The sequence below is a fragment of the Cervus elaphus genome, chromosome 18 (assembly GCF_910594005.1).
Source record: "Cervus elaphus chromosome 18, mCerEla1.1, whole genome shotgun sequence".
Classification (NCBI taxonomy): Eukaryota; Metazoa; Chordata; class Mammalia; order Artiodactyla; family Cervidae; genus Cervus; species Cervus elaphus.
The window spans coordinates 18,050,716-18,062,228 of NC_057832.1; the positions used below are offsets into that span (position 1 = coordinate 18,050,716).

The following is an 11,513-nucleotide window of genomic DNA, read 5'->3' on the forward strand; positions in this document are numbered from 1 at the left end:
TAAAATGTTACGCATTTATACGCTTAACAAATGTAGTCAATACATATAAAGTAACAATTAATAGAAATACAGGGACTGAATCCTGGCCACAGCAGCGAAAGCACGGAATCCTGACCACCAGACCACCAAGGAACTCCCTGTATTGGACTAGTTTTAACCTATAAAAAAAGGTTCGACATAAGACTTACTTTTTGAAAAGGCATTACACTTGTTTTCCAAAGGTGTGCTCAAGACTGCGTACAATAGCATTATTTATGAATGGAAAAAATTGGAGGAAGTCATGCAGGAAAAAAAAGAAAGAATAGGAGGATGGATCAATAAAATACTGGTGCACTAGAGCAGTATAACAAGTGAACGAATTCCTTTGTTAAGCGGCGTGTACAGCTCATAAGGGCTGGGGAAACAGCAGAGGACACACAGGACCAGAATGCTCGCCCAGAAAGAAGACGTGAGCGCCTCTGGAAGCATGTGGAGCCCAGCCTCCAGCCCCACAACAAGGAGGCAACGCTAAAAACACAGCTGTGAAGAGGACCAGGCCTTCCTCCAACCATTTGTTGTCATTGCCCTGAGTGCTCAAGAGTGCTCATTCATCCATCACCTTATCCTCCCAATATCAGTGAGGTAGGAAAGACGGTACTGGTTTCACACATTGGGGACCACAGAGAAAATTCTTTTCCCTGGAGCCCCTGAACCTGTTTGTGATGGAACCTGAATCTGGAGACTAAGCCTCATGCCTGCAAATTAAATACGCTAACTTTCCATCTCACTTGAACAAAATATCTTACACATTGAGTTTAAACCCTTCTTAAAAACCTCCAAGTTGCTCTGGTAGCATGTGGGTTTGATTACAGCTGAAAACCACAAAAAATAAAACACATTGGGACAAAAAGCAAAATTGTAAACAAATGAAGAAGGAAAGAAGGGTCCTTGGAGGGAGGAGCAGGTCACGAGATCTCAGAGATCTTGTTGAGAAGAGGAAAACAGCCTAAAAAGGTTCAAATATCCAGGACGCTGAAGTCCAACCTGTAATTAGGCTGCCGCCCTTCTCCTTAGAAACAAAGGGCTTTGCAGTAAGCGTGAAATTCTATTGTGTCTCTTTGGAGTGCTCAGGTTTCTGGATGCTAGGCACTCAGGAAAGGAGACTTTCCCAGAAGTATTATAAGGTCCCTGCTATAAAACACTGCAAGAGAAGTGGGTTCAGACAAAGAAAGAACCAAAGTCCAATGGCAACCATCAGCTGAGCTGGTTCAAGTCCACCGCTGCTCAGAGCCGGGGCTTCGACAGTCCCTCCTTCAGAGTGTAAACTTCCCGCCCAAGAGGACCTTTTGCAAACCTTTAAGTTGGTTATGGAGTTGGTTTGGTACTGAAAGGGAGAAACAAACTCTCTCTTTCCTTGATTTTTTGAGCTTTATATTGAAACACAATTGCTTTTCTTTCAAAGCCATACCTTAAACATTCATTTAAATGCATATAGCCGATTCACTTTGCCGTACAGCAGAAAGTAATGCAACACTGTAAAGCAGCTATACACCAACAAAAATTAACTTTGAATTTTTTTTTTAATTTAAAAAATAAACATTCATTGGACACTTCCTTCTTTTCAGCACTGGTGGGGAGAGTTCGGAGTAAGTCATAAAGATGAATGAGAAATAGATTCTTCCCTCAAGGACTGGAAGGAAACAAACAGGTCCCCCAAGTTAAAGGGAATACTGTTAGGAGGAACACATTGGTGCAACCTTTCCAAAAGTCAGGTGAATTATTTGTTTCAAAGCAGCAGATGTGCAGACTTTTTGAAACAAAAATTCCAATTCAACCGATGCTTCTAAGGAGACAATTGGAAAATACCTACCCCCCAAAAGTGATTTTGATATTGTTTCCTGCCACAGCTAAGTCATACAGTAGGCTCCAGCTGAAAGGAGGCGAAGGTTATAGGCAAGGAAAAAGGCAAAGGGAAGCACATCCAGGGACTGACTGCTCCGTCCACAGGGACACAGATGGCCAAGATGACCACAAGGCACAGGGGAGGAGGGCTGAGAGCACCCTCCCCCCAAGCACCCACTCACACCCAACACAGTGCTGATCCAAATTCTAACTGATATCACTGTTAACTCAAAAATGACGCTAAAATAGAACTGGTGAGCATATATGCTCCAAACGCAAGGAAGAGCTGTGAAAGAGTATAATCCTACAAAAACAGTATAATAGAACATACTGAAGTGTGAGGGCATGAGTCAGTTGCTCAGTTGTATTGACTCTTTGTGACCCCACAGACTAAGGCCTGCCAGGCTCCTCTGTCCATGGGATTCCCCAGGAAAGAACACTGGAGTGGGTCACCATTTTCCCCCTCCAGCGGACCTTCCTGTCTCAGGGATCAAATCCGAGCCTCCTGTGTGTCCTGTACTTCGGGTGGATTCTTTACCTGCGGAGACATCAGGGAAGCCCATATTAAAGTATAGACGCTTTTTAAGAAATGAAATTGGTATAAGAACAGATATGCATGAAACAGCATGGGAAGTCCAAAATAGACTCAGCTGTGCTTCACAACATATGAAAAAAGCTTTTTGGCTCAGGGAAGCAAGGAAGCATTCAAGCTTCGGTTAGGCCACCTGAATTTGGATTTGATCACAAAGATAAAGTAAAGCCTTACACAGTGCTCAAACGTGCACTCTGAGTAGACAGAAGTCTAGAATAGTACATTCAATAGTAGAAAAACTAGAAGGCAGTAGGAGAATGTTGGTCAAACCTAAGGATGAATGAAGTATGAAAATCTTGCAGTTTGGGAGTTACAAAAGACTTCAAAGAGAGAGATAAGATACACAAACTTAATCTGAACAGTAAAAATAAGGACACACACAAAAAAAGAACAACAAGCTGTAGAAACTGGTAATACATGTAGCGACGTCTTAATAACCAATGAGCAAGAGAAATTGCCAAGCCTCTAATTATGAAATTGGAAGAGGGACTTCCCTTGTGGTCCAGTGGCTAAAACTCCATGTTCTCAGTGCTGGGGGCCCAGGTTCAATCCCTGGTCAGGGAACTAAATCCCATGTGCCACGAGTAGGAGTCCACATGCTGCAACTAAAGATCTTGTACGCCACAACTAAGACCCAGAGCAGCAAAACAAATTAAAATAAATAAAAATTTGTCAAAGAAACTGGAAGAGAATGGGCAGTTTGTATGCAACTATATGTGTATGTATATATATATATACATGTTAAATGCTCCTTACACTAACCCTCAAGGTAGGCTATTGAATAAGCCCTATTATGCACACGTAGATGACACACACACTCTAATGGCTAGAGAACGACAGGGCCGTGAGACAGAACCTGGACACACCAGCTGGCATCACGGCAGTTGACATCCCTTCTGGAGAGAAGCCACCGACAGGTAGCACAAACCCTCGAGATGTATGGTAATTTGAGTTCCCTTTGGCTTACCTCGATATTTTGGATTTATTCTAAGACCATTACTTCTTAAGCAGGCTGGGAACAAGGGAGCCACCTCAGGAGGGCAGTTCAGTCCCTGTGTGTCTGGGTCGGACACCACACCAGCTATGAGACTGACAGATTATGAGGCTGCACTAGAGACAGGGCCCTCTAGCAGCTCCGCATGGAGATGGCCAAACCATCCCCAGCAAGAAAGGATTTCCTAACCCTTGTTGTTTGTAGCGTCCTGTCCTATTCAGCCATACGGGTGCAACCTTTCTGGAGCTCAGCTGCTCTGCTGCTGCTGCTGCTAAGTCGCTTCAGTTGTGTCCGACCCTGTGTGACCCCATAGACGGCCGCCCACCAGGCTCCTCTGTCCCTGGGATTCTCCAGGCAAGAATACTGGAGTGGGTTGCCATTTCCTTCTGCAATGCATGCATGCATGCTAAGTCGCTTCAGTCATGTCCGACTCTGTGCGACCCTATGGACAGCAGTCCACCAGGCTCCTCTGTCCACCGGATTCTCCAGGCAAGAACACTGGAGCGGGTTGCCATTTCCTTCTCCAGCTCTAGCCCTCAAATAAACCTTGTACGTGTTTTTTGAAGGCCGTTCACTGGAGGAACTTGGGAGGGAGCCCTGGGGTCCCCAGCAGTGAGGCTCCAGACCCAGGCAGTGAAATGGGACCGAGAAAACCTGCCAGGCAGGCTGTGGCAAGACCAGGCGAGTCTGGATCCTGATCTGAAGAGGTGCCGGTCTGAGGCCACTGGGCTGGGCAGCACGACCCAGACCCAGGCTGGAGGGGACGGGCAGAGGAGGGGCTCCCTGCGCACAGCTCCGCCCGGTCACAGCACAGCTCTGCTTCCACTCCCAGTTTGGCTGTTACGGCAGCCCCTGGCCCCACCCTCAGCTGGGGTTCTGTAAGTCTGAGGCTGAAGGAGGAAACTGAACAGGCTCTGTCCTGAAAGCAGGACTCCATCTTGGGCTGGACGGTGAGCTTTCTGCGCAGTTTCTATGGAAACGATGTACCAACGGGAAAACCAGGGCCTCCGGAAGGAAGAGCCCCAGGGCTCTCCATTGCCTAAAAGAAAACCCTAATTATCTATGTAACCGAATAGAATCGTACAATCTCTTATGCTTCTGGAGGTGTGACCACAAGCCTATTGATAACTGTCCACTGTTAACTACCCAGGCTTACTAGGCTTAAGGCATATGAATCATGGGTTAACTTTGATTGTATCTTTCTTTTTCCTTTGTTCAGACTAGTTTAAGGGAACCTTATACACTTAGGGTATATAAGGTTTTCACAAAAACTGGTCGGGGTCCTTGGCTAAGAGGAGACTCTGCCTTGGGCCCGTCGGTGTAATAAACCGCACTCCACTATCTGCATTGTCCTTCTGAGTGAGTTTGTTTCCCGGAACGCACCGCTACAACGAGACAAAGCTCAAGATGAGATGCAGGCACCATGCCTCTGCTTCCCTCTGACCAGCCCTAAGGAACGATTCTTTTCCAAATTGGCAGTGGAAGAGACTAGGGTATCCAGGCCAGACTCTTGCCAGGAGCTTCAGCTTCAAACCAGTCCGTGCTGGTGAGCGCACCCCAGGACCAGGGCGGACAGGAGGGAAAGGTCCCCAGCAGGAGAGAACCAAGGGGAGAGGAGATGCATACGGAGGGGAGAGCCCAGAGCTGACCTCAGGGCGGGGCCCTACAAAGTGGCCCCTGGAGCCTCGGCTGGAAAAGGCGCTCTTCAGTCTAGAAGGTTCCCCAGGAGACAGCCTCAGCTCCAAGACAATTGCATCAAACAAGCCCCAAGGTCCTCTGCCTCTGTCTCTGCAGGTATTGTTACTAGGAGGTCACGTTGGTTTGTTTGGGTTTTTTTCAGTCTTCCTAATCATTGAAAAATCCAGGCCTATCCAGGCTAAAGAAAACAGGGAGACTCCAGGATTTCCATCAAATAAGGACGCAGCTTGTTTTGTGGTTTTCAGTTGTTTTTTTCCCCCACAGAAGCTAACCCACCATCCTAGAAACAATCTTCCTCGTGAAGATCTTATCATTTTCCCTCCCATATGAAAGAAAGTAAAAGTGCCAGTCGCTCAGTCACGACCGACTCTTTGTGACCCCATGGACTGTAGCCCACCAGGCTCCTCAGTCCACGGAATTGTCCAGACAATAATACCAGAGTGGGTTGCCATTTCCTTCTCCAGGGGGTCTTCTCAGACCAAGGATCAACGTCTCTTATGTCTCCTGCATTGGCAGACAGGTAGGTTCTTTATCTCTAGCACCACCTGGGAAGCCCCTCCCTCCAATATGCTGGTAACCATTTCAGCAAAAGAGTGAAGCAAAGAGATGTGTTTTTTCACTCTGACAGACAACTAAACTGAAAAATGAGAAACTGGATGCCTTGCTTTTGAAATCCCGTCAGTTTTCCATACCTTAAAAAGACTGGATATTCTTACATTCTTAAACTCAGGCAGTGACGCAGGACAGCAGGAACTTCCAGCCAAACAAAACCCTGAATAAGAGGCTTCTTTGCAGGCACTCCTGGAGCACCCTTTAAAATCACCTTTTGTTCCATTGTTTATTTAATTGCCAGTGTTTTGAAAGACTGCAAGGGAGGAAAACCGAGCTACAGCCAGAGAATTAGAAGCAAATTAAGATAAATCATAATGAAAGAAAGGGCTCTGCTGAGATCATGATTATGACCAGAGGGAAAAGCAAACAAACCCAAACCGCCTAATTTGGGGCTGCCCCACACTCTGAAAGGATGCCTGCCTTTCCATACGCCATTGTTTCCTAGATCAATGCTCTGAGTAAACCAAAAACACATGCAAATGACCTTTGCTGACCTTCCCTGACTGGGCTTGTTTCCTACCAGGGCCCAGGCCAGCCTCAAGGACCCCGCAGAGGTGCACAGAGGCAATGCCCACTGAAGCTGGTCAGCTTTGTCTCTTTAGCTGGACAGAATTCTTCTGAACGGCTTTCCAGTTTTAATAACAAGGAGATTAAACCAGTCAATCCTAAAGGAAATCAACCCTGAATATTCATTGGAAGGACTGGTGCTGAAGCTGAGGCTCCAATACTTTGGCCACTTGATGCGAAGAGTCTATTCATTGGAAAAGACCTTAATGCTAGGAAAGATTGAAGGCGGGAGGAGAAGGGGACAACAGAGGATGAGATGGTTGGATGGCATCAACGACTCAATGGACATGGGTTTGGGTGGACTCTGGGAGTTGGTGATGGACAGGGAGGCCTGGCGTGCTGCGGTTCATGGGGTAGCGAAGAGTCAGACGTGACTGAGCAACTGAACTGAACTGGACATAAATTCAGGTGGAGAAGCATGGCTCATGGCCAGGGGATATTTGTCAGTGTTGGAAAGGTTTCTTAGAAGGGTCCCACCTGGTCTCCCCTGGGGCCAGCACCAACTGCCGTTACCTGCCCATACGCAGGTGTCCTACATCTGAACCAGAAACCTGCTCCAGGAGATTCCTTCAAGAGCAATGAGTCAGCATGAGACACATCCTTCAGGCATCAAGAAGTTATTCTCAATAGTACACTGGGAGGAAAGTGCACACCCAACACGAGAATACAGTTGGATAAATTATGCATATCCCACTGATAAACTACTGTCCATTAACACCATTAAATATGAAGACTAAGCAGCAACTTTCAAAATATTGTGATTCAATGTTAAGTGAAAAAAGAGCTACCATTTTAACCGCATAAAAATATTGCATTACACCTACCAAATGACAAGACCACAAAAGTAGCAGACACTTTTGGATAATGGAATTTTACATGATTTTTAAACTTTTTCCTATTGTTATAGTGCTGTTTGTGCAATAAACAACATTCAAGAGAAAAAATAAGTAATTTACAGTAGTTATAAAAATGTGCTTGTATTAAAACCGACTTTTTCCAAGAACAGAATTTCAAAAACCTATAAAACTAAGAATTAATATAAGTGTGATGGGTCCTATTCATTCATTCTATACTATTCCTACTATTTTTCTCTGTTTGAAATGTCACTAAGAAAAGGTTTCTTAAAGGAACTATAATAATAAAATCTAATAGAAATGAAGAGATTTTTAAAGTAAATATAAAAAGAAACATGCTTCTCTCAGTGGTATACTCATCTTACATGCAGTGCTCAATTTTTATTCACTAAGGAAACATTTATTTGAGGCCATGTAGTCACTCGGTCGGATTGGCTACCCCCCACCCTGTTTCTGCCGACACCCCATTTTCATAGTCGGGAAGCTGCTGTGAACAAAGAATTTACAGATGACCACTGGAGACCAGGAGGAAGCTGTGAAAAGTAGGTCAAAGACATTCGCCCAGAGGGGCCCTGGCCTCAATATGTGCAAGGCCATCGCGTGAGGATATGTGAGCTCCTCCTTGCGTGTGGTCCCCAGGGCTCCATTCCAACCCACTCATGCGGCAGGAGCCACAAGTTGCCCTTGGATCTCACTCCTCTGGGTCACCTCCCACCCCCCACCCCCCATGGATGTCTGAGACCCCCATCTCTACCATCTCTGACACTGGCCAAATAAGAAAATAGGTCTCACTCCTATGCTAGGCATTGCTGCAAATGCGTGGCACGCATTGACTCTAATCCTTCAAACCATCTCCCTTTACAGGAAGGAAATCTGCCTCAAGTGAAGGAGGGAAGGCAAGGTGGGACATGCTCTCAGCACCAAACCCCGGGGTCATCAATGCTCCTTTACTGTTACACGCAGCGCTGCGGTGCATGACTGTGTGCAAACATCTCTTCCCATTTGTGCAGGGACACGTGCAGAATATTTCCCCAAAAATGGATTCATTACACATGCGCTTGTAAACCCCATCACTTTCTCTGTCCTAACCTGTAGCTCTGTGAGAGCAGGGCACACCTTTGGCAGGTTCCGCAGGCATCTATTATTAGCACACAGCAGAGATGCAATAAATATCATATTCCTTTCTTCTTTCACTCATTCAATAGATAGTTATTGAACACCTGTTTCATTCCAAGCACTGTTCTGGGTGCTGGGAAATATGTTGGTGAACAAATCAGAAAAAACTCTCAGCTCTAAGGGACCTGACAATCTAATGTGAGTTCCAGAGCAAATGAACCAATCAGTAAATTCATGATGTGTTAAATGAGGTGATAAATACTAAGAAAAATGAGGCAAAGATTGATGGGATACAGGAGCTACCATTGAAATGAGTGGTCAACAGACCAATAAATGCATAAAATATTTCTGAAGGGGATATTTATTTCAGCAGCATTCAGTCGTGAAAATATTAAAACAATTCAAGGGTCTGATAATGAAGGAGAGACAGGTGGTCCTACTGAGCCGTTCTGAGGTTTAAATCAGTGGACAAAAAGCAGAAAGTATGGAGCCTGAGAACCTAACTTCTACCCACAACATTCTTTCAGAGGAAAATAGGCTTCATTCCCCCCCAAACCAACTAAATGTCAATAAAATCTGCTTTTCATAAATTGAAAACCACTTTCACAGACACCAGTGCACTGACAATCCATCAAAAGCAAAGTCTGACTTGTTAGTTTCTGACCTTCAAAATTCTGCGCAAATTTCCAACTGAAATAATTTTCATCCTGAAGATCTTCGCATGAGAAAGAAAGCATCTTTTTTAAACATTTTTTACATTATTTTGAGGAAGCAAGAATATTTTGCAGATGAGGATTTAGCAAAATGAAATTCAGTGTCAAACATTAAATTTCTTCCAAAAGAAGAATTGGTCAGCATACATACACAGACACACACACACACACACATTCCATATGCTAAGTGTGGACCTTAAAATCAGAAATGATGCAGATATTACTGCAGGCCTACTTCTACTGGAAATGACGTCTCCAAGTGTTTGTTTTAATCTTGTAGCATTAGGAATGAAGCATAGTGTAATAATAGAAATTATTAAAGCATAGGAATAAAGCCAAGTGTAATAATAAGCCATTGATTCTACCTCATTAAAACACACCCGTGCAGGATATTTATGTAGCATCAGCACAAATTTGGTTTGAACAAGTCCAGTCTACTTAGGAGAGCCTTGCTATGCAATTTGGATGCAGCTCCCAAGAGATGTGAATTAACACTAAACATACAACATCAAAGAATAATAGAATGGATGCTTCTTGCCAATTCTGGTTACCTAGGCTGTGTAGCCTCCTGGTTGGCAGTTCGTACCTGTGGTGTTCTGTTTATGCATTAAAAGGATGTAATGCCCTGTCCTTTCAACCAGAAGATTTGCAGTTCAATTTTACCACAGATGCTCAAAGTACCAGTTCAGTTCAAATTCTCTTTAAAAAAAAAAAAAAAAATAGGTTTTTCTAAATTAGCAGTTTTCTGACCGAATGCTGCAGATGATCAGGAAGGCTCAGCTTTTGTTAATTATACTTCAGCCCGGGGGGTAGGTTCTGGATTTCAATAACCCAGTGTCCCCCAGTTCCGTGAGTGTGTGGGGTGAGCCAGATCAGCCCCTCGCCCCCACCTCACCACCCTCTACGACCCCGGAAGCCTGGGGGCATGCCGCACTCACCGGGTGTCTGATCCTGCACAACCAATTCTTCCAGACCAGGGCCCGGAACTGGCGCCCCGCCCGCCCCATGCCTGCCCTCCAGGGCCTCAGGACTCCCGGCCCCAAGCACCTGGCTTATATTGGTCTCCTGGGCGAGGCCGCTGCGGATTAGTCAAGTCCAACAAAAGTGAATGATGCAAGACAACCTGCAGGCGACTGAACAAGGCGGCATCGAATGTCCTCCTGCTCTGCATGTGTTGAGAAATCTTACCTTCTCGCTCAGTCCAGCGTCGGGGAGAGTGGGGTTACAGAGGCAGCCTCCAGGCCCTGTAGGCGCGCACACTTCCAAGGACCCACACAGCTGCGGAGTGCGCAGCCAGGAGCAATGCTCACATTAGCGCTGCCGCTTTCCCCTTGACGTTAACCGGAGGGAGTTACCCCCAGCCCTCCCTTGAAACCTCCGCGGTCACACCAATCCACGCCAACAGGCTCCTTTTCGGACGCCCGGTGGCAGGTCATCAGTGGGAAGGAGATGGGAGGTCAGAGGGAAGCAGTGTTGGTCTCCGGGGGATAGAAAGAAGATGCTTCAAGTTCCGCTGCGCTGTCACGGCCCCCTTAATCCACGTGTTTCACCTGTTTTCCCCCAAAAGCCCAGGAGGCCTGGCCAACCTCTCCTGGTTCTGTGAGTAAACCCCCTATGCTCTCCCATCTGTAATTTATCGCTGCCCCTGGAGAAAAGCAACTGACAGAGCTCTGGGCACCCGGTTGGAGAGCAGTGAGAACCAGCAAGCTGCCGGCTTCTCTGAGCCCGGCTGGTTTTCCCACACCTTTAGCTTCCTGACCAGCTGGAGATTTCAGCTGGGCAGCAGTTGCTCCATCGCCTAGTGGCCAAGGCTCCTGGGTTCCTGTGGACTCGGTGTTGTGGTCAGGAGGATGTCAGGCAATCAGATTCCTGTGGTCTTCCATTTCATAAAGCCACTTTCACAAGCTACCAACGTTCTATCAGTGGGCTTTGCAACAGGAAAGGGCACAGGCTTCAGCAGAGTCAATTATCCTACAAACCTATTTTATAAAAGAACATCATTTTAAAGTGGTATTCTAGGGGACTTCCCTGGTGGTACAGTAGTTAAGGTTCTGGGTTTCCAATGCAGGGGGTGCAAGTTCCACCCCTGGTTGTGGAACTAAGATTTCATATTGCTATGCATGAGACCAATATGTAAATAAAATTTAAATATTCTTCTATTTGTTAAGCTTCCCAGGCAGCGCTAGTGGTAAAGAATCCGCCTGCCTATGTAGGAGACTCAGGTTTGATCCTGAGTTGGGAAGATAGCCTGAGGAGGAAATGGCACCCCACTCCAGTATTCTGGTCTGGAGAATTCCATGGACAGAGGAGCCTGGTGGGCCACAGTGCATGGGGCTGCAAAGAGTCAGACTCGAGTGAGGGTCTGAGCACTTCTTTTATTTGTAACCCAGGTGGAAGCACCAAATTGAAGGTCATGGGGGTGGAGGGGAAGCGCACAGTCCTGCCTGATGCTCCAGCCACAGGGGGCCTCCCGCTGCTATTGCTGC

The 11,513-nt window shown here is 46.2% G+C and overlaps 1 protein-coding gene across 1 annotated transcript in view; it reads right to left on the minus strand.

The window, feature by feature from the left end:
• Nucleotides 1-10,034, minus strand: part of ABCA13 (ATP binding cassette subfamily A member 13) — a 379,106-nt gene extending 369,072 nt beyond the window's left edge. The window contains exon 1 of the mRNA XM_043873351.1: nt 9,966-10,034. Coding sequence (XP_043729286.1) covers nt 9,966-10,034 — 69 coding nt within the window. The remainder of the gene's footprint in view (nt 1-9,965) is intronic.
• Between the last annotated feature and the right edge of the window lie 1,479 nt (nt 10,035-11,513).